The 26,451-nt window shown below is 56.1% G+C and overlaps 2 protein-coding genes and 1 long non-coding RNA gene across 17 annotated transcripts; 1 reads left to right on the top strand and 2 right to left on the bottom strand.

The window, feature by feature from the left end:
• Positions 1–1,122: 1,122 nt before the first annotated feature.
• Rinl (Ras and Rab interactor-like) lies at positions 1,123–8,279 on the bottom strand. Of its 9 annotated transcripts, none has more exons than XM_005399809.2 (12): positions 8,066–8,279; positions 6,919–7,000; positions 6,578–6,737; positions 5,329–5,425; positions 4,068–4,140; positions 3,920–3,984; positions 3,508–3,645; positions 3,025–3,450; positions 2,459–2,752; positions 2,146–2,277; positions 1,891–2,054; positions 1,123–1,809 (listed from the first exon to the last, which is right to left on the bottom strand). In XM_005399809.2, exons 1-12 carry the CDS (start codon positions 8,157–8,159, stop codon positions 1,747–1,749), a joined length of 1,788 nt encoding a protein of 595 aa, XP_005399866.1. In that variant the 5' UTR covers positions 8,160–8,279; the 3' UTR covers positions 1,123–1,746. The 9 variants fall into 9 exon arrangements, with proteins under 9 accessions (XP_005399866.1, XP_005399867.1, XP_005399864.1 ...); XM_005399810.2 differs by having other exon boundaries at positions 3,025–3,432; XM_013522416.1 differs by lacking the exon at positions 1,123–1,809 and having other exon boundaries at positions 1,816–2,054; positions 2,146–2,309; positions 2,459–2,592; positions 2,633–2,752.
• Positions 8,280–8,367: 88 nt separating this feature from the next.
• On the bottom strand, positions 8,368–26,444 carry Sirt2 (sirtuin 2). Of its 7 annotated transcripts, none has more exons than XM_005399817.2 (16): positions 26,334–26,444; positions 25,488–25,534; positions 22,531–22,579; positions 22,012–22,125; positions 19,186–19,227; positions 18,941–19,047; positions 18,794–18,850; positions 18,261–18,329; positions 13,440–13,569; positions 11,793–11,852; positions 11,506–11,561; positions 11,334–11,410; positions 11,200–11,251; positions 9,321–9,391; positions 9,166–9,232; positions 8,368–9,059 (listed from the first exon to the last, which is right to left on the bottom strand). In XM_005399817.2, the coding sequence occupies exons 1-16, from the start codon at positions 26,347–26,349 to the stop codon at positions 8,925–8,927; spliced, it is 1,149 nt and encodes a 382-aa protein (XP_005399874.1). In that variant the 5' UTR covers positions 26,350–26,444; the 3' UTR covers positions 8,368–8,924. The 7 variants fall into 7 exon arrangements, with proteins under 7 accessions (XP_005399874.1, XP_005399876.1, XP_005399872.1 ...); XM_005399819.2 differs by lacking the exon at positions 26,334–26,444 and adding an exon at positions 25,891–26,284; XM_005399815.2 differs by lacking the exons at positions 25,488–25,534; positions 26,334–26,444 and adding exons at positions 23,484–23,728; positions 23,861–24,393.
• On the top strand, positions 11,568–13,945 carry LOC106150226. The gene is made up of 2 exons (XR_001236904.1): positions 11,568–11,705; positions 13,853–13,945. It is a non-coding gene; the product is annotated as an uncharacterized LOC106150226 (long non-coding RNA).
• Positions 26,445–26,451: the final 7 nt, after the last annotated feature.

Genomic DNA, 26,451 nt, shown 5'->3' with positions numbered 1-26,451 from the left:
GGGAAGCTGAGGCAGGAGGATCACAAGTTTAAAGGCCTAGGAGCTGGGGATATAGCTCAGTGGCCCGAGTGTCTGCAAGTCCGAGCTTGTGAGGTCGATTCCCGGTACCAAAACAAAAAACAAAAAAAACTGCAACGCAAGTTCAAGGCCAGCCTGGGCTACTTGGCAACTTAGAGAGGCCCTATCTTAAAATAATAAATAGAGCACCTAAAAGGCGGTCAGTTCAAAACTGACATGTGGTGAAGTGTAGGTTACACACTGGCTTCTGAATAATTGAGTTTCTTTTTTTTTTGGTACCAGGAATCAAACTCAGGACCTTGCGCTTGCCAGGCAAGTACTTGTGTGCTGAGCTATATCCCCGACCCCACATTGGTTTTCAAAGACTTAGCACATGCATCTAAATGCGTGTTGAATTAGCGCAACAATTTAAAAATATTGATTATATGTGCAAGTGATATATGTGGGATATATTGAGTTAAATAAAATAAAATATTAAACTTAATTTCAAAGCTTCTTTGTGTATGTGTGTGTATGTGTGTGTGTGCACACACTAGGCATGGTACTCAATATGCTAAGCAAGCACTTTTCCACTGAGCTACACCCCAGTCTGCTTTTTAGATTTTTTTTTTTCAATGCCGTTTCTAAAGCATTTAGAGCCGGGGATATAGCTCAGTGGCACAAGTACCTGCCTGGCAAGCTCAAGGTCTTGAGTTTGATTCCTGGTACCAAAAAAAAAAAAAAAAAAAGAAGAAGAAAAAGAAAAAAAAACCCAAACATTTAGAATTATATATGTAGCTTGCACTGCATTTTTATTGGAAAGTGCCATCCTAAGCAGAAGAGAGGACTGTAGACAATTAACACAACAAATATATTACATGTTACATTTTAGAAACAAATTAAAGGAGAATATTTGTTTTATCACTACTGTAATTAACTGTCTGGCCGGGTGTGGTGGTACACGCCTGATATCCCAGCATTAGTGAAGCTGAGGCAGGAGGATTGCTGGGAGTTCAAGGGCAGCTTGGGCTACAAAGCAAGTTCAAGGTCAGCCTGAACTGCATAGTGAAAACCTGTCTCAAAAAGAAAATAAATAAGTAAATAAACACTAATGAATTGCCACAATCTTAGTGGTTTAAAAACCATGATTTTATTATCTTGCAACTTTGGAGGTCAGAAGTCCAAAATGGGTACTAGGTGCCTAACATCAAAGGTACGTGCTTCCTCCTGCAGGTTTGGAGGGAATCCATTTCTTGCCTTTTTCAGCTTCTAGAATGTCTGCATCTTCTCTGGGTTCTTGGCCACATCGATCCTTTTTCTCCGGCCCTGACCCTCTTGCCTCTTATAAGGACCCTTGTGACTGCACAGGGCCACCAGAATCCAGGGTAACCTCCTCTTAGTCCTTAATGTCATCGCCCCTGTAAAGCCCCCATTCCCGCAGATTATGATGATGATGATGATGTGGACATCTTTGGGGGCGCATGATTCTCCTACTAAGGGGACGGCCAGGTGGGAGTGGTTGCATTTTAGATAGGGGTGGCTGGGAGAACTTCACTGAGGTCACATCTGCACCAGGACCTGACAGGCCGCCAAGGCGCACTGTGGATATTGGGAAGGACATGCCTGGCAGCAGATAGTCAGGGCAAAGGACCCTTTTCCTGGGCCCCCTCCTCCTTGCTTCCCCTAAGCCACATGTCGTCGTCCCAGCTGCTTCCCACCTCTGCTTGAGGAACAGAGGGACTGAGACCCCTAATGATCAACGGGGCTCCTCACCGTCCCTACTGCCCACGGCTCCTCAAAAGGCAGCTGGGCCTGTGGAAGGAGGTGGAAGGCTGGGTCAGAGGGTGACAGGTCCCATCCTCCCTGCCACCTGCAGCCCAGGCGGGCCGTCACCTGGGCTCCGGGCCGGTTCTGTCCGTGCAGCGTCCGCCGGCGGTGCCACTGGCGCAGGGAGGCGCTGGCTTCCGAGCTGAGCCCCCGGGGCGCGCGGCCCGCGTCGGGCTGGTAGTGGGCAATGTGGTGCAGCGCCCCGAACCACGTGGTCAGGTAGTACCCGGCTAGGGTGAGAAGGGGAGTCCATGGTCACTCGGCATACCCTGCGGCTTGCTCGCCTGTCCTCCAGCTGCCCCAGTGGAAGTGCCGCCTCACCCTCTCCCTGAAGCTCCTCTGGATCCAAGAGCTCCATAAGAAACTCCACGTCCAGCTGCGTCTCCCCGATGTGCGGACTCCAGATCAGCTCCTCGGTCAGCGCAGGCAGGAAGGCGTCGGCCCCCAGGGGCTCTGGGGAAGCCGGAGGTCAGGTCCCGAGGTGGCTGGGGTGCACAGTCACCGCCATCTGGTTCCCAGGTCCCCGCCGCCACCTGCCACCAGCGCGAGCTCCCCTCTCCCTGGACGCCACGCGCGCATAGGAGCCCGCTACCACGGCCACTCCACAGCCCGGCCCGCGCCCACCCCGCTTTACCCTGGTTCTCGCCTCCCGCCAGGCCCGCGTAGACGTCGCCGCACGCAGCCAGCAGCAGCGCCACCTTGCGGCGCGGGGAGCACGCAGCGTGCAGGTGGGCGAGGCGCGCGTGGATGCGGCTCCGCAGGGCGGGGGCGGGGCTCTGTCCCTCAGGCCCCGCCCCCGCCCGCAGGGCTATTTGTCGCCGCCGCAGTCGGCGCAGTTCCTGGGCGCGGAGCGTGCGCAGTTGTGTCCACAGGGTCGGCTTGAGGGGCGCGAGTACCGCGCGGTACACGGCCGCCTCCACCGCAGGGCCTGCGGGGTGCGGGGTGCAGGGTGCAGCGCGGTGAGCGCGGCCGCCGAGCTGACCCGGCCCGGACCCCCAGCGTAGACAGAAGCGCCAACGCGCGCGCGGGGTTCAAGGTGCTGCGGTCAAAGCGCGCGCGAGAGGAGCGCGAGGCGGGCGGGCGGGGCTCTAAGGTGGAAAGGGCGCGCCAGCGGGGACGGGGGACCCGGCGGTGAACACCGGCGCGGGGCGGAGCGGCAGCGCACCTAGGCGGGGGTTCCCTTCTAGTCTCCCCCATTACCAAGATCCTTGTCCTTGTGGGGGGCCCCAGGCGCCCTGCTCCCAAAGACGGATCTCACGTCGGGGTCCTTGGCCAAGTAATCCTGGAGGTCAGTAAGGAGGTGCCGCACATCCTGCAGCAGCTCGGTGGCCGGGTCCCCGGGCCCGCTGGGACCCCTGACGTCTGAGGCGAGGCGCGCCCGGAGGGCCCGGCACTGCCTGGCCACGTAGCTGCTCCGCGCCCTGGCCAGAGCGCGGATGTGAGCAGTGAGCTCATCCTCCGCGTCTTCCTCTTCGTCTCTGTAGTTGTCCTTGTTCTCCTGCCTCTGCTCCTCCGCCAGACTGGCCAGAGCTCGCCGAGGCTGGTGCACTTGCGCGCTAGGCGGGTCTTCCACCCAGGAGACCCGGTGCGGGCCGGGGTTCCTGCGGGCTGCACGACGGGGAGGGCCTGGGTGCCGTGGAGCAGCGGCCCTCGTCCCTCAGGGGCCCACGCGCGCCTGCTCACCTGGACTGTGGCCCTGGGCAGTCTCCTCGGGGGTTAGCTCCAGCCCCCAGCTTCCGTGGGTGTCCAGGTAGAGCTGGTTCACCACAGACAGCACCCTCCTAGAGGTGTCAGCTTGGGCCTGGCCGACCTGCAGAGGATCTGGGGGCCGGCAGAAGGCAGAGGGTGTCCCAGGTGACTGAGGGCCAGTCCTGGTGTCTTCAGGCTGCCAGGTGACTCGGTTCCCAACCTTCCTCACTCAGGCCCAGCGGAGTCCCGTCCCATCCCTCTCTAAGGACCGAGGAGTCCAGGCTCCCGTCCCCTCCTCCCCGCTGACCCCCAGCTCTGCCTTCCTGCAAATCCAGTAGTCAGGCCCCTCGCGTGCAATCTCAGTGCCAGGCCTTGGGGAACCTTTCCTTCAGGAGCCGTGTCTCACCCGTGTGTTTGTCTCCAGGCGTTAGAGCGGGAGGCGGCAAGAGCAGTGTTCTGGGCAGAACGTCCCTAAGGAGAGAGAAGGGGACCCGTGCTGCGGATGGGCGTCCTGGGGAAGGGTCCTCCTCATCCTGTGGATGGGAAACCTGTACCTGCTGGCTGACAGGAAGGCCAGAAGATGGGGCAGATCTGGCATGCAGAGATTGGAGGATTCCAAGGATACACCTGGGGTGAGGAGGCAAGGAGGGGTGAGAAAGAAAGCTTGAGGGGTGCCAGGCTTCCCCGCCACGGGGCTCTCTCTTCCCCCATCCCGGAAATCCCTGCAGGGACCTTCACAACAGAAGTTTTCATCCCCTCGGAGTCCTCATCTCTTCCTCATCTTGATTGTTTGATCCCACTTATGCCACCAGATAGGATTTATTCATTAGATATTTATGTATTCATTCATTCATTCATTCATTCATTCATTCATTCATTCATTCAGGTCCCGGGGATTGAACTTAGGGCCTCTACACTGAGCTATATCCCTAGCTTTTTTTTTTTTTTTTTTTTTTTGAGACAGGATCTCTTTAAGTCACCAAATTGCCCAGTCTGGATTCTAACTTGGAATCCTTCTGCCTCAGCCTCCCAGTGTGCTGAGATTACAAGCAGGCAGCACCACACTCAGTTAAAACAAGTATTTATTGAACACCTAATTATTACTACACATTTGAGGATATAATTGTCCAACAGGAGGCAAAGTCACTGCCCTTCTACCTTTCCCTTTTAGTCAGGGGAGACCCAAATAGATGAGTAAAGAAATAGATATATGTATATTGTGTACAGTGCTCCTAATGTAAAGAAATGAATACAAACGACTAGAGGCTATCTGAACAGTGGCGGTCAAGGAGGGTTACATTTCTGTAGCGGTTCCAAGTGTGGAGACTAAATCAGCCACCCCAGGGAGAGGGTTCCTGCAGGGAAAACAGAAGCCAAGGCCCTGCAGCTGGCCCGCACATAGCAGGCTCTGGGAACAGAGGAGAACTTGTACTGGGGCAGAGGGAATGAGGGGCAGGGGATGAAGAGGTGGGCAGGGCCAGGCCACACAGCATCTCCTAGGCTGCGCTGAGCTTGAATTTGCATCTAAGGAGGTGGCCTGTCCTTTGCAGGGTTTGGGGCAGGTGTACACCACCACCTGGTTGCTGTGCAAGAAAAAAAGGAAGAGTCAGGTGTGGTGGGGCAAGCCTGTAATCCTAGCACTTGGGAGGCTGAGGCGGGAGGATTGCTGTGATTTCCAGACCAGCCTGGACTATATAGTGAGACCCTGTGTCAAAAAAGAAAAGAAAAAAAGGAACAACCAAGAGGTATTTTGGAAGTAAAGCTGACAGTTCTTGGTGATATGTTTGCTGTGGAAGCCTAGAGTTGGGGCCTCACCTCCAGGAAACTTCTGGATTTGATAGGTGTTGATTTCTCCAGGTGAAGTCCTCAATACCAGGGCCTGGCTGGAGTCAGGGCCTGTGACCAGGAAGCTCTAGGGGGTGGAGGTAAAGGTCAGTTTGAGGGTGGTGCACACATGTTTATTTTTGCCTGCCTGGCACCCATTTCCTGTTAGGAACCCCCCTGCACTCAGTCCATGGGGTGGGACTGAGGTTCCCAAGCCTAGGGGGTGGGCCCATGCCTGAGCTGGCACTGGGACGCCCTGCACACCTTGGCCAGCTTTTCTTTCTGTTGGCAGTGCTAGGTTGGACAGGGCCTTGTACACACCAAGGCAAGGACACTACCAGTGAGCTATATTCCCGCCCCAAACAGCCTCTTTTCACACTGGGGTTGCTAAGCTGGTGGGAGGGAGCCCCGAGCTGGGGACAGTCATTATGCTCTGACAGGGCCAGTGCCCTCCTGAGGAGGAAGCCATGGTAACCCCTGTTAGTTGTTCTTTCCAAACCGATCCCAGGGTCCTTGTGGAAGTCCTGGTTCAAGGATTAATGTGCTTGCCAGGCTTGGTGGAGTACACCTATAATCCCAGCACTCAGGAGGCTGAGGCAGGAGGATTGCTGTGAGTTCGAGGCCAGCCTGAACTGCATAGCAAGACCCTGTCTCAAGAAGAAAAAAAAAAAAAAAAAAAAAAAAAAAAAAAAAGGGGGGGGGGTCCTGGCCATGTATTCTGTATCAATTGGCACAAACTAGGCTTTTCCTGGTCAAAGAAACAGATACAGCTGATGTGTCCTTGCTTCCTGCCTGGGGTGTGCATGTGATAGCCCAGGGACAGCCCCTAGGTCACCATGGGGGAAGTCCCGGGAATTGTGGAGCAGCTGGCCTTGATGTCACTGAGCAGCTGAGGTCGAGCTGGCAGCTGTCTTTCTGGCTACATTAGAAAGATCAATGCCTGGTTCTTGAAGCCGCTGTGGAATGGGCGTTTGTTCCTTGTAGCCCCAAATATCCAGAGTTCCCCACTCTTGAAAGCAAAGCCAAGAAGTGGTATGAAGAGGAATCCATAAGATATTTGACACTTGGGATCCAGACCTCCCTAAAACTACTTTTACTTCTCCATTTTTCTGTCATTTGAATCAATGTGTAGCTTTTTTGAGTTGCCCAATTTGTGCCGTCTTTGCCAGTAGCACTTGTTTCTGGCTGACCCAAGGTGTCATGGGAGAGGCTGGACCGGTCCCTGGCTGCGAGTACTCACCCCCATTGGCCACTGGGCCATAAGAGCCTCTGCATCCCGGCCGTCCAGCTCTGGGACCTGCCACACCCCCCATGTCCTCTGAAGGCGGAGAAGCGGCTCTGGGGTGCTGAGGACCCCTGGAGGGATCTCACCTGCTCCATTAGTCTGTGGTAGGACCAGCCTGGGACGTGCAGGGTGCAGGAGGTTAGGGGTCAGAAGGGGGCAGTTGGACCCAGGGCTAAAGGCGCAGAAGGGGCTGCCCAGGGACAGAGCGTCAGGGGTGGGGCTCAGGGTCCTGGGGTGTAGGAAAGGGTTCTGGGTCAGGGGCAGGAGGTGGAACGCTGTGCCCCAGCAGCCCTCACCTCTGCCTCTCGCTGGGGACTGCAGGGGCCACGTCCCCTGGCCAGGCCATCTTCAGGGTGCTGGAAGCCAGTGAGCCATGGTCTGGCCTCGGGCAGAGAGGAAGGTAAGAGTCAAGGCTGCCCCAGTCCAGGGCTAAAAGCAGAATATTTACAGCCAATGTGGGGAGACCCTGAGTGATGGAATGGGCTCTGGTGGAACCCAGCTGTGCCAGGGCTTCATTCTCCAGATGCTGGCACTGGGGGAATCTGGGGAGCCCAGGAGAAAGGCTGGCGTGTCTTAGGGAAAGGACTCACAACAGCAGCTATTTGCGAAGGGATTGGGAACACCCCAAGATTTTCACGCCTGGGGCATCCATACAAATGTAGGCCAGCTCAGTAACGCCCCTTGCTAAATCCAGAGCCTGGAAAATCTTGGTCCGTAGGAGACACAACGTACATCTGCCCACCTCAGGCAACATGCCCTTCCCCAGCCACGGCACGGGGGTGACCAGAATATTTTCTTTCAACTTTGTCTTATAAAAACCTACAAATGCACAGGAAAGCTGAAAGAATTTCCTGGGAAACATCTGTATGCACTGCCTGGATTCTGCCATGAGCAGCTAATTCCTGCTTGCTCCCTCGCCCGTCTGTTCCTCTGTCCACCTACCCATCCATCAGGCCCTAATGCTGAGCCAGGTACAGTCCTGGAGGGACCCTCACGGGGGGCGCCACTCAGCGCCACCCCAGCAGTCTCAGCGGTAGGAGCCCTGGGTCTGGGGAGAATGAACCCATCCATGCATCCAGTACTCCTGAGCATAGGCCCGCAAATAGGTGCCAGTACCCTGGGACAGTGACTAGCAGGACGGGACTTTGCTCTAAGGGTCTTTATTCCTGGCTTTTTTTTTTTTTTTTTTTTTGAGGGGGTTGCAATAGGGCCCTGCCAGACAAAGACATCAGCCCGCTGCCCCATCGCCCAGGGCGCTGGGAGGAGGAAAGCAGGGGACAGCAGGAAGAGGGGTGGCCCGGAGGAGGCAGGTGCACACCCACGGCCCATGAGAGGGGAAGGGCATGGGTGGCGCTGGGCAGAGCTGGATGGGAACAGCTGCCCCACGCCAGAAGGTGGCAGCTGGGGGGGAGACGCCAGATGCTGGGTCCCTGGGGGCCCTACCTGGTCCCAAGGGGAGGCCGGAGCAACAGGAAGTGAAAGTGTTCTCTAGAGAGGAAGCTGAGCAGGGAGGGGGAAGAGGCGGGGCTGGGGGCATCAGAAAGGGACCTTCCTCCCTCTTTCCGGGGCCCAGGCCTGACGGCAGGGAGCCCAGCTCTGCGAGCTACCTGTGGGGGCCCCTGTCAGCACCCCTCACTGTTGCTCCTAAGAGCCTGGAGATGGTCTGCTTCTGGGTGGCCCGGGCCTCACCCCCTCCCTCCCGCTGCTTCAGATGCCCCAGGAAGGAACAGCCAGACAGCCGAGGGTTAGTTGGTTTTTGATTTTTAATTTATCTCCAATAAGCAATGCCTTCTGCCCACCCCGCGTGGGAAGTGGGTCCCAGGGGAAAGGGGCCCAGCACCCATCCTGGGCATTGGTGGCAGAGCCTTGGGAGCCCTTCAGGCTCAGAACGCTCCCCACACCCATGGGGTGTTGTACTTGGAGGGCCGACACCCCTGCTGGGCTAGGTTAGATTTGGTTTACCTGGCCACAGGCCCCTGGGAACAGCAGAGAGAGTAGGGGGCCCCCTGTCCTGAGGTGGGAGTTTTGGGGTGCCCCTGGGAGTAGTTAGAGATTAAGGGAGGTTGCTTCTTACCTCTGGGGTGGTTAGAGACCGGGGCTGTTAGAGACAGGCCGCTCAGGCCTTGGCCCCTGGGGGATGTTAGAGACTTGCTGGGCTCTCCCGCAGGTCAGGAGGGAGTGGTTAGAGCCTGCAGGGATGGACTGAGCTCTTCGGACGAGGGCTCCAGGTTGGGGGGGGCTGGCGCGGGTTGGGGCTCCGCTGTCCCAGAGCAGATGGGTGTCCTGCCGGGGAGGTGGGCTCTCACTGGGGCTTCTCTGCCTTGTCAGGAGGTGGGGACTTCCCTGGGGAGGCTGTAGAGGTGGGGTTGGGAGTGCTCGACCCCGACTGGGCGTCTATGTGGGCATGCTCCTTCCGAACCAGGTCCTCCAGCTCCTTCTGCAGGGGCAAAGTTCGCAGAAGCCAGAGGTTACCAGAGACCCGAGGGGAGGGGTGGGGCCCAGGGGCTGGGCTCGGGGTGCGCTGGGGTCACCCAGCTCCTCACCTTCCATCCAAGGAGGTCAGCGAGGGCCAGGCAGCCCTGGTCACAGTCACCCAGCCAGGCCACATCCCTGCGGTGTGGACAGGAGAGTCAGAGCTCCAGCTCCCTGCACCCGGCCCCCGCCCTTCCAGCTGCAGCCCAGCCCAGGCCAGCCTCACCTGTAGGCCTTCTTGGAGTCAAAGTCCATGCCGCCTCCCAGGCCCATCATCATTCCCAGGAAGGGGTCCGTCTGTGGGGGAGGGGAGAGCTAAGCACTGGCCTGGAGCCAGGGGCCTGGAGCCAGGTGGCCTGGGTCTGTATCCCAGCTTTGTGACTTTGCTCTGGTCCCTGCTGGGTCTCTCTGTGCCTCAGTTTCCTTATCAGTATAATGACGATAGTCATGGGACCCACCCCAATAGGACAGTGGTGTCAGTGAGTTAAAACATACTGTATAAGGAGACTCTCCATATCACTGGTTGTGCACCTGCAGATTCAAACTGTGAGGTAAAAGAATTTTCCTTTGAGATAGGGACTCACCATGTAGCTCAGCCTGGCCTTGAACTCAGTACGTAGCGCAGGCTGGCCTCCAATTCATGGTGATCCTCCTGCCTCAGCCTCCTGAGTGCTGGGATTACAAATTGTCTGTAATCCAAGTACTCAGGAGGCTGAGGCAGGAGGATCACCACAAGTTTGAGGCCAGCCTGGGCTACATAGTGAGACACTGTCTCAAAAACAAACACACACAAAAAACCCACAAAAAAATCAAAAACATGGTGTCTGTATTTAACATATATACTTTAATTTTTTATTTTTCCAGTAGTAGGAATTCAACCAAGAGTCTTCACACTGAACTACATACATTGCCAGCCTTTTTGAGACAGGGTATCACCATAGGCATAGTACTACTATGCCCTGCTGCTTTTTTTTTTTTGAGACAGGTTCTCATTAAATTGCCCAGGCGAGACTCACATTTACAATCCCAAGTTAGGGATGGTGCTGCACACCTGCAATCCCTGCCCTCAGGAGGCTGAGGCAGGAGGACTGCTTTGAGTTCAAGGCCAGCCTGGGCTACATGGTAAGACCCTGTCTCAAGAAAACAACAAAAAATACAATCGTCATGTCTCAGTGCCCCAGTTTTTTTCCCCCATACCAAGGATTGAACCCAGAGCCTTTGCACTAAGCTATATCCTGGCCTTTTGTTTTCATTTCTTATATTTGAGACACAGTCTCATAAAATTGATAGATTGGGCAGGCTGGGCTCAAACTTGAGATCCTTCTGCCTCAGCCTCCTAGAGAGATGGGATTATAGGCATTTACCTCTAAACCCAGCTATAGCTTCTTTTTCTTATTCCCTGAACAGGACAGTGCAATAGATCTCTGTATAGCACTGACACTGTATTAGGCATGGTAGTGACACACAGAGGATTTAAAATACATGCGCAGATGTGTGTGGGTGCTGTGCAGATACTTCACTGCATGTTAGGGGCTGAGGCACGCTTGCATTTATGTATCTGAAGGGATGGTGGAACGGGTCCCCTCTGTCACGGGGATGACTGTCAAATGGAACAGTGTGTGGCCCACAGAATGACTGTGCCTGCCTGACATCTGGGCCCCGTTTCCCTGTCAGGGGACCCCGCTCCCTGGGGGCTTCTCCCTGAAGGTTCAGCAGGAAGCAACGCCTGGGAGGGGGCCGCCCCGTGACAGCCAGGAGAAACACAGCAGTGGCCCCTGAACTGTGGATGGCCCTGCATCCCGCTGTGCCCTGTCCCCTCCCCTGGTTTTGTGGTCCTAGGGAACACAACACCAGGCTTCAGCAGGCTGGGGTTGGGATCCAGTCACTTGTTCGAAAGGGTCCTAAAGGCCTCAGAGGCCTGTAGAGTCCAGGTAGCTTAGAAGCTGCCCCTCCCCGTGCGCAGACCCCAGGGTCTGAGCTGGGGAGTCTGAAGGCCGCCATGCCCCGGTTGGGAGCTCTCCAGGGCCTGTCCCGGGCTCACAGTCCCAGCCCCTAGGGAGCCGACGGGAGAACAGAGGGCGGGGGCAGCGGCCCAGGCGACTCACCTGGCCCGTCTTCTCCTTGTTGATGAGCAGGCGCGGGGTGGACAGCGGTGCCCTGGGGGACGGTGAGCTGGGCGTCAGGATCTTTCCTGGCCTCCCCGGCCCCAGCCGCCCCCACAGCCCCGACCCCAACCTACTTGCCAATGAGAGAGGCGAACGGCTGCACCTGCAGCGAGGTGCCCATGATGATGAGGAGGTCCACCTTCCGGAAGTCCTGCGGGCAGCGGAGTGAGACCCGCGGCCCTGCCCAGCCCCCAGGGACGGGGCGCGGCCTCCCCCAGGGCAGGCGGGGGTTGGGGGCAAACTTACTGACTGCAGGCAGGAGAAGAACCGCGGTGGGAGGTTCTCACCGAAAAAGATGATGTCTGAGGTGGAGGCAGAGACGGATGGAAGGACAGACAGACCCAGAGTCGGAGGAGGAGTCAGTGTCATGGAGACGGAGAGCGGCCAGCCGGAGGGACAGGACCCACTCTCCGAAGGACGACGGGGGCACCGCTCAGGGGGCAGAGGTGGGGGAAGCGCGGCTTTTGGGAGGGCAGAGGGAGTGGGGACCCTGGCCCAAATCCACCCCGCTGCTCCCTGACCCCGAGGCTCACCAGGCTTCACCACGCTCTGGCATTTCTCGCACTTGGGGGTCACCTCGGAGAAGAGCTTCTCTGGCATAAGCAAGGGGAGAAAGGGGTGTGAGGCTGGGGCTGCAGTTCTCTCCTCCTCCTCCTCTGGCCCTTCCCTCCCCTCCCCTTCCTTTCCTTCCTCCTCTCCTTCCTCACTTCCTCCCCTCCCCCTCCCCCTCCCCCTCCTGCCCTTTCTTCCCCTACTTTCATTCCTCCCCTCCTCCCCCGCTTGCCCTTTCTCACTGCCAGCACAAACACCCAGCCACTGGGTTGTCTCCTGGGTGTTGCCCTGTCCTCTCCCTCCCTCTGGGGTTGCTGTGGATTGAATCCAGGGCCTCGGCATGGAGCTACATCCCCAGCCCTTTCTATTTTTTATTTGGGGACAGTTTTGCAAGGCCTTGAACTTGTGATCCTCCTGCCTTGGCCTCCTGAGTGCTGGGATTACAGGTGTGCGCCACCCCTAGCTACAGCTATTTTAAATGAAAAAGTGAACACAGAAGCTAGGTGTGGTGGTCCATGCCTATAATCCTAGCACTTGGGAGGCTGAGGCAGGAGGATCACAGAGTTTATCACTGAGAGTTTGAGGCCAGCCTGGGGTATGTAGTGAGTTCAAAGCCTGGCTGAACTACACAGCAAGATCCTGGCTTAAAAAAGAAAAAAAAAAAAGTGAACACAGAAGCAGCTGCCTGCCTGGAGCCTGAGCCTCCTCTTCGGAGCTTTGTGAGTACAGGTCTCCCAGGGGGTCCTGGGGCAGAGAAGCCTGGCAATTGCCAGCCCTGGGAGCAGCAGGGCAGGGAGGACATGCAGACGCTCCTCGGATGGGGCAGAACCTTAGCCCAGCTGCTTCCCCCCTCCCTCTGCGCCAGTTGCCATCCGCACTGCTAATGGATGAGGGAGCTTGGGAGTGGACGGACCCGGAACACGGGGGCCCACACATCCTCTTGTTCTTCCCAGCCCACATGATGGAGTGCAGCGTCCACAGCTGCCATTAGGGGACTGCTACACGCACAACAGGCTATTTTGTGGGTGGTGTGGGTGACACTGCCGAGGGACGTAATGGGGCGATGGCCATTGTATGTCACCCCAGCTGTGTGCAGTTGGGCTGGTCACGAATTGTCAGCCTGGGGGCGGTCAGCTGGCGTTCTGTCAGAAAGGACACCCTCCCCAGGCCCTGCTACAGAAGCCGCCGCTGTCCTGACCTCATGGGGACACCAGCGGCTTTGTTCAGTTGGCATAAAGAAGGTCAGGGGGTCCTGGGGTGAGACGGGGCTTCTCACACAGCAGGGTGCTGTCAGAAGCGGCTCTCCACGCGTGCAGACTGGCTGACTGTGTCTCCAGGACACTCTGTCCTTACATGGACAGGGACAGCGACTCCAGCATTCAGGGAGGCTGAGGCAGGACAATCACCAGTTTGAGCTGAGCCTGGGCAACTTAGTGACTTAATAAGGCTGTGTTTCAGAACTTGAAAAAAAAAAGTCTGGGGATGTAGCTTAGTGTGAAGGCCCTTGGTTAAATCCTTGTAACCCCACCCCTACCCTGGGGAAAAAAAAACACCTTAGAGCTGAGCAGGCCAGAGTGGTGGCTGCCGTGTGAGCGTGCTGACAGCCTCCTGGGCGACCCCAGCCTCACCTTTCATCCAGCCCAGAGAGTACTCGCGCCGGCACAGCTGGCTGGTGCAGTGTGAGGTGTAGAACGTGCCGTGGGCCTCCACCAGGTCCTCGGGCTCCAGGCCGGCCACACGCTCCAGGGTGTCAATGTTCTGGCGAGAGGGGAAGAGGGGTCAGCAGCGGACGCCCCACCGGATTCCGGGCCACAGTCGGGGCGGGGAGCTGTGGCCAGGAGAGCAGGAGTTGGGAGGGGGAGCGATGGCAGGTGTGTCCGTGTGTGCAAAAACTCGTGCCCCCCAGTGGGGCCGCGGAAGGGCGAACAGTCAGGGCTGCGCAAAGGCTGGGCCCCGACTCCGACGGCTGTGAGTCCAGGCCCACGGCCGCCACGGGCCCCGATGGCATTTTCTGTCAATTGAGGCCACTCTTATTTTTCAGAATTGTTCTACTGGAGAGCCAGACGTCTTACTGCCGCTTGCCAGAAATTGGATGAAACGAATGTACAAATTAACAACGTCTGTTGTAAATGGAGCCCTCGGATGTGGTGTCGTTGTGTAGAACCCAACCTGCACAGCCCCAGGCCAGCATGAAGGGAAGCAGACAGTCAGGAGGGCTTCTTTGCTTTTTTGTTGTTGTTGTTTTTGGAGATAGGATCTCACTATGTAGCCCAGGCTGGCCTCAAGCTCACAGTGATCTTCCTCTCTCAGCCTCCCGAGTGTTGGGATTATAGGCGTGCACCGCCACACGCCCAGCTCTGACTTGGTTTTAATTACATTATTTTCCTACTTAGCAGTCAGAGCTCTTATTATGATCTGTTTTACAGATGACATATTAATCTGTATTCCTTTTTTTTTCTTCAAAACTAGGGACTGAACCCTTTAGTAGGGACTACTTTTTTGTGGTTTTTGAGACAGGGTCTTGCTATGTAGTGCAGGCTGGCCTTGAACCTACAGAGATCCTCTTGCCTCAGCCTCCCAGCTGGGATTACAGCCTCCCAGCTGTGTACAACCATGCCCAGCCAGGAACTACTTTTGAGCAACCTCCACTGGCCAGCTCCCCTCGCCAGAAGCTACTGCTGTGACCTGTTTCTTGTATCCCCTTTGGAATTACTCTATAATCAAGCAAAAGTACACAAATTCTCACACAGCCATGTGTCACCTGATGATGTTTTGGTCAACTGTGGGCCACATATGTGACAATGGTCCCAAAAGATTGTATTGCCTGGCTGGATACAGAAGGATGTGCCTATAGTCCCAGGTCCTATATTCTGGAGGCTGAGGCAGGAGGATCACTTGAGCCCAGTAGTTCATGATCAGCCTGGGCAACGTGGTGAGATCCTGTCTCGAGAAAGGGCCTGGGTAAGGGTGCAGCTTAGTGTAAAACACATTATTATCATAGGTGATACCTTGGGTCAACCCCCAGTAGCAGAACAGAAAGATTATATTGCCTGGGGACACTGTAGCATCCTGTGGAAGTATATTCTGTGGCCAAAGGACATAGTCCCTTAACAAAGCAAGCATCGTGCTGTACGCCTGTCATCCCTGCACTCGGAGAAATGGAAGCAGGAGGATCACAAGTTCAAGCCGGGGCAAATAGGGAGGCCTCATCTCAAAACTTAAAATAAATAAATAAATAGAAAGGGCTGGGGATACAGCTCAGTATGAAGGTCTTGGGTTCAAGTCCTAGTATGTCTCTCACACACACACACACACACACACACAGAGCCTGTTCCCCTCAACAATGTTCTTATTTTTTCCCCTTCACTGATGTAGATTTAGGCTGAGGAGAGAAATGGGGGGCTGGGGTGCTCTCCTCAGCTGTGACCTTTGCATTGCAATCTGTAAAGGAAGGCAAAGTGCTTACAAAAGAATAAGACTGGAGGTCAGGTGTGGTATCCCAGCGCTAGGGAGGCTGAGGCAGGAGGATCACTGCAAGTTTGAGGCCAGCCTGGGTTTCACAGTGAGTTCAAGGCCAGCTTGAACTGCATAGTGAAACCCTATCTCAAAAAAAAAAAAAAAAAAGACTCAGGCCGGGGTATCAGTGGCACAGCACGTGCCTGCCTGGTACATATGAGGTCCTGGGTTCCAGCCCCAGCACCACAAGGAAAAAAAAAAAAAAAGAATGAGACTCTGGTTTGAAAAAGCACGAAGCTGCTCTGCAGGAATGGATATGCAAGGGTCTTCAGGAAAAAAAATTCAGTGAAAAAAAGCCAAGTATGGAGCCTCATGAATAGCGTGAATACCACAGACAGAGATTTTTTTTGGCAGAGCTGGGATGGGACCCGGGGCCTTGTGTGCTCCAGGTCGGCACTCTGCCCGAGCCACACCCCGGCCTGTGTATAACTGAGAAGGCCTTGCAGCGAGCAGGCCGGCTGCCCAACTGTGTGACTGGGTCCTGTGGGGGGAGCTAAACATAGCATCACACGGCACTCCTGGAGTGCTGAGTCGCCACAACTCCGGCTGGGAAGTCAGTGTGCTCTGGAAAACCAGGTCAGCGACTGGCAGGGCACATGGTGGAAGAAGACAAAGTGCTCGAGTCAAACCATTTCGTCCAATGTGGCTGTGGAACAGGTTTTTCACCTTGACGTACCTTATGCGATAAAGTTGCTGAAAATCTCTATGTGGTGGTAAATTCATGTGTTAATTATGGCAGGTAGGAAGTTGGGTGCTAGGGCACCTGGAGTCCTAGAATTTGGGAGGCTGAAGCAGGAGGATGCTTGAGCCATGGAGTTTGAGACCAGCCTGGCACCCTGGCACTGCATTTACTCAACATGAGCGAGTACAGACAACCTTTTAAATGAATTAAAACTGCAGGTGAGGAGGAGATGATTGCGTATTTCAGGCTGACCAAACGTAGTCATGTTGGCTTTCTGGTGAAAACAGCACACGGTCTTGTGCTCTCTGGTTAAGGGCTGAGTGTTTTGTTTTTGTTTTGGCTCTGTTTGAGACAGGGGCTTGACATGTAGCCCAGGCTGGCCTCGAACTCATGAACTTCCTGCCTCAGCCTCCGAAGTGCTGGCATTACAGGTTGTGGTATCACACCTGGCTTCAAGTGCTGGGGTGTTTTGCCTTCAAGAGAGCTGTCAGCAAGCAGCTGAGTGGCCCTCCCAGGTGCCTGCGTTTGAGGCCTGTTTCTCATCCTGGCTGGTGAATACACAGCACCCACTGCTGCTGCACTGCGATCTCTGAGCTCCGGCCCAGGCCCTGGTCTAGCTGCCTCCCCGGTCCATCCACCCTCCCGGCCACAGCAGTCCATCCGCAAAGCCCCTGGCTCCGTCTTCACAGTGGACCCAGGAGCCGCCCACGTCACCTCAATGGCTCACCCTCTCCGGCCTCCTCCTCCCCCCTCAGCATCACAGCGGCCTGCAGCCTGTCCCTGTCGCCCTCGCCTCCCTCTCAGTCTGTCCCCACGGGAAGCCAGAGGGAGCCTGTGCTCACCTGAGTCAGGTCACACCCCTCCCCACCCAGAGGGCTCCACGGCTCCAGCTGCAGAAGGGACGAAGCTGTCCCTGCCCAGCTCACAGGGGCCAGCAGCATCCAGCCTGGGCACCTCCCTGACGTTGTCTCCTCTCCTCTCTCCTTCAGCTCTTCTCAGCGCCCACGTAGACCCCGCCTCTCCAGTTTGGGGTTGCAGGTGTGTGCCACCATCCCTAGCTTCTGGGGGTTCTTTGCATGTGCCATATACAGTGTCACCTCAGGGCTTTTGCACTGGCTCTTCCTTTCATCTGGAACACAACCCCCACCCCCATAGCTGCAGGCTCCTTCCCTTGCTTCTGAGGTCTTTGCTTAAAAGTCCCCTTCTCAGTAAGGCCTCCAGGGCCACCTGACACACACAGCTTTGATCCTCTCTGTTTAACTATGCTCCAGACACCTGTCACCACGCTAGGTCTGTGGCTTCTCCATCTTGTCCTTGTCACCTCCCACACGAGTGTCAGCTTGGAGGGCAGGGATGTCTGCTCTGTTTGCCGGGGGCAGGGCCTGGCACTGGGTTGGGGCACGAGCAGACATTTGCTGTCACTGAAGCTGAGTAATACGGGAAGACTGCAGCGTCACACGTGGAAACATGCGGCAGGAACCGCGCTATCACGACCGAGCCTCGGCCCGCGAGTGAAGCTGGCTCCCTGGTCAGGTGTGGCCTGCGCTTCGGTGGCTCCTGGAAGGAGGAGACTGTCCCCTCCCCACTGCCACCACAAGCCGCCCCCCTGCAGGACACTGCCCCATTTCACAAAGCCAACGTTCTCCTGATGGAGTGTGAGACTCCGGGAGTCTCCGGGCATCGTCCAGAAGCCAGCAGCGTGAGTTGCCCTTGGCCACGTAGCCTGGCACACGCAAGCCAAGGCCCATGGCACACCCACTGCCAGATTTCTCAATGTGGAATTCAGACAAGGCGCCCCTTCCTTCAGAAACAACATGGGATATTGTCACAGTGCACCTGTTTTGTTGGCTCAAGTCACTTTGCTGTCGGCAGAGCAATAGGAGGTCTGGACTATGGCTGCCACCGCAAGCCGCCCCCCTCAGACACAGGGTCTTGTGGTTTTTCCTTTTTTTAACCTGGGGTCCTTTTGCACAATGAGTGAGATGGCCTGAGGGGAGTTCACTGCCGCTCCAAACCCTGAGAGGAGGAAGCTGCTCTGGCTCCTATCTCACACAGGGGAGACTGAGGCTGAGAGGAAGTAGGTCAGTACAGGCCAGACAGCGGGGAAGCAGGCGGCAGAGCCCCGGCCCCATGTGTCTGGGTAGCCCCGAGCTCACGGGCACGAAGTTCCGCCTCTCGGAGGAAGGAGCCCCGGCCTGTCCAGGCCCCGTGCCCCGCGGTGCCCACAGCGCCCGGCCGCAGCGCTGCCTACCTGTGTGTAGCAGCGCAGGAGCAGCCCCTTCTCCTTCAGCAGGCGGATGAAGTAGTGACAGATGGTCGGCTGGCGGGGAGCAACGGCAATGCTGACGTCAGAGAGCATTTACGCACCGTCGCCACGCGCCAGGGACGGTCCTGGGCGCGGTGTCTGTTTTTCTTCATAAAATCATCACAAGGGCCTCGTGAGGGAGACCCGCGTCCCCCTTCCACCCCTGCTCCTCAGACGAGGAGACCGAGGCCTGGCTGACACGATCAGGCAGCCGCAGGGCTAGCGTGTGCAACCAGGCACTAACACACTAACTCATTTACACCTTACAACAACCCTTTCCAGATGCCAACATGAGCTTCACTTTACGGATGGCAAAAGTGAGGCTCGTGGTCTCAAAATGAGATGCGGGGGCAGGAGCTGAACCCTGGCAGCCGGGCTCACAGCCTGCCTCCGTGGTGCCTCTCTAATAACTGTCAGCAGGCCTGGAGGGGGCCTTCCGAGCCTGCTCTCCCCGCCTGCCCTGCTGAGTAGGGTCTCACCTTGAACTGCCCGGGATACAGTTCCTTGGCGAGGGCAAAGAAGGGCTCTGGATGTTTCTGTGGGAGACAGCGCCAGAGGGCCCGACGCCCCAGGTGACGTGAGAGTTGGAGCAGGCGCCCCCTCAACCCCTTGTTACAGACAGATACCTTGAAATAGCCAATCTCAAAGATGGCCTCGGGGTAGGGAAGGTGGTACTTCTCCAGGTTGGCGTAGAGGCCGGTGGTCGGAGAGCGGAAGTCAGGGATGCCGGCCGCTGGGATAGGAGGCGCAGGGGACAAGTGATTGGGGATGCTGGCCCCATCTCCACTGCACTGACCCTCCTTCCAGACTGGACGCAGACAGTGCCCCTCCCTAGCCTGTGGAGGGCTCCCTCATTCCTGCGGGAACTTACAAGTGGAGATTCCAGCTCCCACCAAACAGATGACCTTGCGGCCTGGAAGACAGGAAGGCAACATCATCTGACAGTTTGCTCAGCTGATATCATCACTCATCATGGCTGTGATGCTGCTTCCTCCATATTAGGCGTGAGGCAAGCACCTCAGATGCCTGATGATTCTCCCAGCATCTTCAGGGTGATGGTGTTATTGGCCCCCACTTACAGATGAGGACACCAAGTTCCAGAGCAGGGAAGAGAGCGACTGGCTGAATGCACTGTTTGATTTGTTTGTTTGTTTTTTTATTTTGAGACAGGGTCTCCCTACACAGTTCAAGTGGGCCTTGAACTCATGGGGATCCTCCTGCCTCAGCCTCCCAAGTGCTAGGATTACAGGCGTGCACCATCACACCTGGCCAAGAATGCACTGTTTGAACTGATACCAATGTAAGAAAACTCAAGGAGATGCTGGGTATGGTGGTGCACACCTATAATACCAGTTCTTGGGAGGCTGAGGGAGGAGGATTGTAGTGAGTTCGAGGCCAACCTGGGCTACATAACAAGACCATCTCAAAAACCAAACAGAAAAATAAAAAAGAAAAGAAGACTGAAGAAGAGACCATGTGACCAGAACTTTTTCCTCCTAAGTAGACTAGACAAAAACACATTCTCCAGGAAAAGATGCAGGTTAGTTTAAAAATCTCTCAGGTTGGGGTGCAGCTCAGCGACAGAGCCCTTGCCTAGCAAGGACAAGGCCCTGGGTTCTGTCCTTAGTACCACCAAAAACAAAAACAAAAAAAAAAAAACAAAAAAAAAGCAACAACTCATCTTCTGGACCCGATCGCAGGTGACCTTCAATTTCGAGCACATTACTACATTTTCTCATCAAATTCCTTTCCTCCATAAGCAAATGCATATCAGCTACCAGAAGCCTGGTCCTTTCCAGGCAAAGACCAAAGATCTGCCACCCTCAGCCCACATCCAGGAAAGAAGAATGGAGACTGGACCCAATCCCGGCTCTCCTCCTCACCAGTGGCTATGGGAGCTTACACTGTTCCTATCACTACTTGGGGCTCTGACTTCCTCCTCTGTAGAATGGACATAATTATAGTACTGGCTTCACAGGCTCCTTCCAGAATGAACGAATTCACGTAGAGCTTGGATTGTGCCTGGTACCACAAACACTACATACAAGTGTATGTGTGACTCGCATCCTTTGGGTCAGTGGTACTGAGCTTCTTGAGACCCACTGCTTGTACACATAGTAAACATTCTGTTCTGCAGGGTGCACCCGGGGCCAGAAAACAAGACAGGGAGGATGTAGTCAAACAGGCTCACAAACACACGGCGCAGCCCAAACAGCCCCGCTGCCTCAGCGAACGGCTGGCGGGCCGCCCTGCCGCACAGAGCCCTGGCACCTGCCTGTCAGCTGACAGACAGACACAAGTGTAACGCCCCAGGAGTGGGGTGCCCTGTCCATGGAAGGCTGGTGAGGACCAACAGAGGTCAAGGCCTGCCACAGCCTAGGCCCTTGCTTCCTCTGGGGTGCCATCCGACCAGGCCTGGGTGGAGGTGAGGGGGAGCATACGCTCTGTTTTCAGGACACCTGGGGACAAATCCCAATCTGCCACCTGCCAGCTGTGTGACCTGCCCCATATCACAGCCTTGCTGTCCCTCAGTTTCCTCCTCTGCCCAGGTCATGCCGTAATGACCTCACAGTCACAACAGGAAGATCAAATAAGTGGACTTCTAGTGCCTAGCCCAGAGCCTGGCAAACAGGGAGGGCTCAAATTATTTTTTCTTTTGCAGTACTAGGGATGGAACCCAGACCTTTGACGCTGAGCTACATCCCTTGCTAAGTTGCCCAGGCTGAGTTCAAACTTGCAATCCTCCTGCCTCAGCCTTGCAGATTGCTGGGATTATAGGACTGCACCACCATGCCCAGCTTTAGTACAATGTTCCTTCATGGACACACTCAGGGGCCAACTACTCCAAGACCTAGGTACAAGAGGATAGGAGGAACAAACACTTTGCAGCTACTCCCTGGAGTCTCTTCTGGCTGTCCAGGCCAGGGGATGGCTGCGGGCAGCTGCCCAGCCAGCCCCAGAGGAGGGAGACGGCAGCAGCTGGAGGACGGGGAAACCGGAGAAGACGTCCTCAACAAAGGGCTGTTCAGGACCCTCAAAAGGCCCATTGTGCCTGCTGAGGACTGCTGAGGCCTGGTTTCTCAGACTTTGGTGACTCAACTCACAGCAAGGAATATACATTTCATGGGGACCCAGCCAGCAGGCACTTACACACCGCACCTGAAACGCCTCTGGTAACAATGACCACGGCGAACACCTGCACAGCCCTTGTGAAGTCCCGGCCCTGCTCCAAGCGGTCACATTTCTCTTAGTGGGTTTAGCCCCCAGTCATCCCATGAGGCATTATTACTGTCCTCATTCTAGGAAAAAGGTCTGGCCTATCACAGCACAGTAATTCATTCAGCAACAGAGATGTGACCCAGGTCTGGCCAATCAGACAGGGAGAAACTAGTTCAGCCCGGGCCAATGGGAGTCAATCTCTACAGTTTTCCTTGGACCATTAGCAAAAAGGCATGGTCTTTGAGGAGTAGTTGCTAGGCTGGTAGAACTTGCATTTGGAGTTAGCTTTACCCCCACACCAAGAAGTTGTGACTTTGGAGAACATGGGAGCCCCTGGATCAGGCCATGCCTGCAGCTGTGTTTTCGGGTCTACACATTCCTTTTTTGGCAAAGAGCTGGGTTTCTCGCTACTCATAAGCAACAGATGTGAAGTCACATGGGGCCAGGAGGAGGAAAGTGGTGGGTGGGGGTGACTTACAGCGCTCGCTCTGCAGGTAGCGGGCCACCCCTTCCAGAGTGAGCTCGTCCAGTAGACGCTCCTTCTGGGAGCCCAGGCCCAAGGTCTGGGAGAAGAAATTCCTCAGGAAGTCCACTGATAAGGAGAGACAGCAGCTGGGTGGGTGTTCAGCAAGGATGCGTGGGGTCCACCCCAGCCCTGGGTACCGCCCTCTCCTCCCACTGAAGGAGCGACGGCCTGGCCCAGTCCTGCTCGGCACTGGTGCCAAGTCTTATACTGCATACTGTTTTGTTTTGTTTTTTGAGACAGGGTCTCACTCTGCAGTCCACAGTGGCCTGGGAATTTGCCATGTAGCTCAGGCTGGCCTCAGCCTTATGATCCTCCTGCCTCAGCCTCCCAAGTGCTGAGATTACAGGCATGGGCCACCACACCCAACAAAGTTACGTACTTTGAATGTCACTCCTGGTGGAGGGGAGGTGGTATCCCCAGACCCTTGCTCTAAAATCGCACCCCCCAGGGCCCCCCAAGGAAGACACTCACTCTCTGCCTCTCCGCCGGATGCGCCTTCTTCAGCGTCTGAGTCTGTGTCCTGGAAGTGGTGGGGTGGGGTGGCCATGCCCAAGAGGTGGGGTTAGGAAGGAAGGGGAGGGGGTGGGGGGTGCTGGATTGGGGAGGGAAGGCTCTGGCTGGGAGGTGGCCCAGGGGAGTGAAGGACGGTGTGGTGGTATGCAGGCTTTGGGACAGGTTCCCTGGGGAGACCTGCGCCTGCTGCTCCTGAGGAGCGGAACCTCGAGCGTGCCTTCACCTGCGGGCTCTCACGCTCCTCATCTTGAGAACGGAGCACAGAGGGCTGAGGTGAGGATGGGCCCAGGTACTACATGGGAGGCGTCTGGCACAGCACCAATGCTCAGGGAGCCCTGGGCATTGCTCTCCTTGCATGCCGGCGCCCCTGTCCCCTGGAAAATGGGCCCGCTGTCTCTCTCCAGCAGCCTCACAAGCCTGCCCAAGCAGGCAGCCGCAGATAACGCCTGCCAGAGGCCTGCTGCTCACTCCTGGGCCCTCCCAACTGCAGCGCTCTGAGACTCTGTCCTGGGCCCTTCCTGCTTTCCCTGGCCACCTGCCATACCTATCTGTGCCAACAGCCTGGCGTAGTCACTGACGATGCCACCTCGCTCAGGGTTCCCGAGGCTTCCTGGAAACCTCGCCATGTGATCCCCAGGTCTCTCCCTCCCACCCTGTCCCAGAGTAGCCTCAGCATCTCCTGCCTGCTGTTCCTCCGCCGCCGCCAAGGCGCCTCTCAGAGGGGCCTCGCTGTCCCTCAGCCTGCCTCCTGCCTCGCCAGGCACCCCATCCACCAGCGTCCGCGTGACGGCCCGTCCACATCCTCCACTCCAGCGGCCCCTCTCTGGCTTCTCCATCTCATCCTCCGATCACAAACATCGCCACAGCCTGATGCTGTCGGCAACACGAGGGCAGGGCCCGTCCCTGCTCACCACTGAGCACCCATCTCCGGGGCGGCGCTTGCGGAGCGTCGGCCACCGAACACGCCTGGGGCGCGCTGGCCCCGCGCTGGCCCCCAACGGCGCTGCCGAACACGCAGCCCCCGGCTCGGCCTCCCGCGTGCGCAGGCCCTCCGCCCGCCCCTTCCCCAGGCTACTTGCTACTTGTTTCGGAGACTTTCTAAACTTGCAAACATACTGAAACTTTTTATTTGTTTTAAAGATTACACAAGCTTCACCAAAGCTCTGGCCATAGACATGGCCCTCCGCCCGCCCCTCCCCCAGGCTACTTGCTACTTGTTTCGGAGACTTTCTAAACTTGCAAACATACTGAAACTTTTTATTTGTTTTAAAGATTACACAAGCTTCACCAAAGCTCTGGCCATAGACATGTAACATGGGCTCTCCTCTTGTGATTTCCCTGGCCCAACCTTCTGAGATGACATTATTAATAGAGCAACTTACTCCAGATTTGTTCTCTGTGTTTAAAAAGTCTTTTTTTTTTTTTTTTTTTACAGAAATAAGTCAACCCACTGCATTTTCTACTTAACAGTATAGCATAGACCCACCTTGTTCGTTTAAGCAGCTACACAGCATTGCACTGTAGGATGAACCGCAGTGCATTTAACCCGGCTCTTGACAGCCGTTTGGGGTGTTTCCAGTCTTGCCCTATTACGGACAATGCTGGAGTTCACGTCCTCATATCTCTTCGGTACTGAAGATCCATTTCGACCATGAGACCTTTTCTCAGGCCATGGTTGTGCTCTGGGACCCAGGCCAATGAGACACTGAGGACTGACAGGAGGCTGTCATTCTCTCGACAGCTCTGCAGTCCCTTTGTGGAGTAATCACAGCTGCTTTTTTTTTTTTCTTCAATACCAGGGATTGAACTGAGGGCCTTTACACTAAGCTACATCTGCATCTCTGTATTTTTTTATTTTGAGACAGGGTCTCACTAGGTGCTGAGTTGCCCAGGCTGAGGACAAACTTGCGATATCCTCCTGCCTCAGCCTCCAAAGGGCTGCGGGTATAGGCATATGCACCACACCTAGCCTAATCAGAGCTTCTGACCTACATATGAAGAGTGTCATGGGTGTGGGTTGGCTGGCATTCTGTCAGAGTGTAGTCGGTGAGGCACTGTCGGGGAGGGGCCTGCCCAGCATGCGGGAGGTGCCTTCAAGCGTCCTCTCCCTGCCCGTCCAGAGGGCAGTGTGCCCAGTGCCATGGGTCTCAAACCCTTCCCTGTTCCTAAGGACAAGTTGCCTAACAGCTCTGCCTCAAGCTCCTTGTCTGTAAAATAGCAGTGGTGGGCCTTACCCCTCAAAGACATGCTGGGAAAATTAAAGGAGACAGTGGCCAAGCAGCACCGAGCAGAGTTCCTGGCTGGGGTAAGGGGACAACAAACACTAGCCACGCATATCACGAGCCACCCAACCACCGAAGCAATGCATCCCACTCTTTCCTGCCCCAGGTCTCTGCACAAGCTGTACTGTCTGCAGGGAACACCATTTCCCCCTTTGTCTAAGAAAATTCTAAGGCACTCTTCACTTACTCTGCAGTGTCTATAACTCGGTCTGATGCCTAGACCAGCCTGTGGGTTCCTCTAGGAAGGGCCCAGTGGGAGTCTTCTGTAACCCACAGTTTGCTCTGGCTCCTACAGTGCCCTGAGTTACTTCCACATCACCCTGTAGGGTCATTCTGTCACCTGCCCATGAGATCTGTGAGTTCAGGAGCCAAGTTGGATACCTGTCCCTTCCAGGCGCAGCACAAATGGGGTTGGAGGGCCCAGAGCAAAGAGGAAGTTGTGGGGGGGGGCTCTGGGGTTGAGGTGCACGCTTGTCTCTGACAGTCCCCAGGAAGCTGTGCCAGGTGGGGCCAGGGGTCGGGGCAATGGGCCGAGGGTTGGGGGTAACACTCTCCCGTCTGCCACCTCCCGCCAGTGTGGGATGGGGGAGCAAGTCCATCTCTCTCCTTCCCTCCGCCCCTTCCGCATCTCACCTGAGCCTCCTGCACCTTCCCTGCCTGGGTCTCCAGAGGGTCAGAGGCTGGGGAGGAGGGGGAGCAGACGTGGTTACAGTGGGGGGAATGGTTAAGAGGGGAACAAAAGGGTTCAAGTGTCAGGTGGGGCCAGAAGACCCACCAACCTAGTTGCACTGGGGTCGGGTGGTGGCAAAAATAAAACACGGAGGGGAGGATGGAGCAAAGCGGATCTTGGAGTGGAGATTAGTCAGGGGCGAAGAGGCTGAGAACAAAAACGTTTACGGAGAGGAGATATCAGGGGAGACACGGCTGAAGGAAGACTTGGGAGGAGTTAGAAAGGCAGTGTGAGTGTGAGTATTGGAGGGTTAGGTTTACAAAGCAGAGGGAGGGAAGTTTGTCAGGAAGAGTAGATAAGAGATACCTCCGCTGCCAGGCAGGCTTGGGAGAGAGGGGCAGTGGAGGTGGTAGAAGAGGCACAGGAACTAGAGGGAAGAGATAGGAGGGGACACCGGGGGGGGGGGCGTCCCCTCTAGCATCCTACAGTTGCCCCTAACAACAGGTACCCTTAGCAACCAGGACCGCGGCCACTTAGATCCTTAGTAATGAGGGTCTTTAGCAACCAAAGAGCGAGAAACATGCGATCAGTAGTAACTTGGCAAACGGACATGCCAAACGGACCCTTGAAACTCGTAACCCGACCCGCCAACCAGCGATATGAACCATTTAGCAACGGTCGCCCGAATCCCACTCCCTCCAGGCAGCCCTTACCTCCCGCCTACCGCACCTGCCCTCGGGCCCCGGGGCCTGCAGCCCTCAGTCAGGCCCCGGCGCGACCCGACCCTCCCACCGGGGTCCCTGACTCACGGTCCGGCTCGGCCATGGGAGCGGGGAGGGGCCCTCGGGGCTGTCACCGACTGCTCTGTCCCGTGACGGCACCGGAAGCAGGAGGGTCAGGGATAGAGCAGAGAACTACAACTCCCAA

The sequence above is a fragment of the Chinchilla lanigera genome, unplaced genomic scaffold, assembly GCF_000276665.1.
Source record: "Chinchilla lanigera isolate Chin_1 unplaced genomic scaffold, ChiLan1.0 scaffold00067, whole genome shotgun sequence".
Lineage (NCBI taxonomy): Eukaryota > Metazoa > Chordata > Mammalia > Rodentia > Chinchillidae > Chinchilla > Chinchilla lanigera.
Note: the sequence above shows the minus strand (reverse complement) of the source record. Positions and strands in the feature narration are given on the sequence as shown.

What these genes read in the sequence shown, in the direction of transcription:
- Rinl (XM_005399806.2), bottom strand. Translation starts at nt 8,159, where the DNA reads ATGCCCCCAGCCCCGCCTCTTCCCCCTCCCTGCTCAGCTTCCTCTCTA. An exon ending in GCCTTCCTGTCAGCCAGCAG is followed by an intron (nt 3,985 to 4,067) that starts GTACAGGTTTCC and finishes CTCTCTCCTTAG; the next exon opens with GGACGTTCTGCCCAGAACAC. An exon ending in AGAGGAGCTTCAGGGAGAGG is followed by an intron (nt 2,055 to 2,145) that starts GTGAGGCGGCAC and finishes TTCTCACCCTAG; the next exon opens with CCGGGTACTACCTGACCACG.
- Sirt2 (XM_005399813.2), bottom strand. Translation starts at nt 23,888, where the DNA reads ATGTTACATGTCTATGGCCAGAGCTTTGGTGAAGCTTGTGTAATCTTT. An exon ending in TGTATCCCGGGCAGTTCAAG is followed by an intron (nt 18,330 to 18,793) that starts GTGAGACCCTAC and finishes GCTCCCCGCCAG; the next exon opens with CCGACCATCTGTCACTACTT. An exon ending in GACTCCAAGAAGGCCTACAG is followed by an intron (nt 9,233 to 9,320) that starts GTGAGGCTGGCC and finishes TCCACACCGCAG; the next exon opens with GGATGTGGCCTGGCTGGGTG.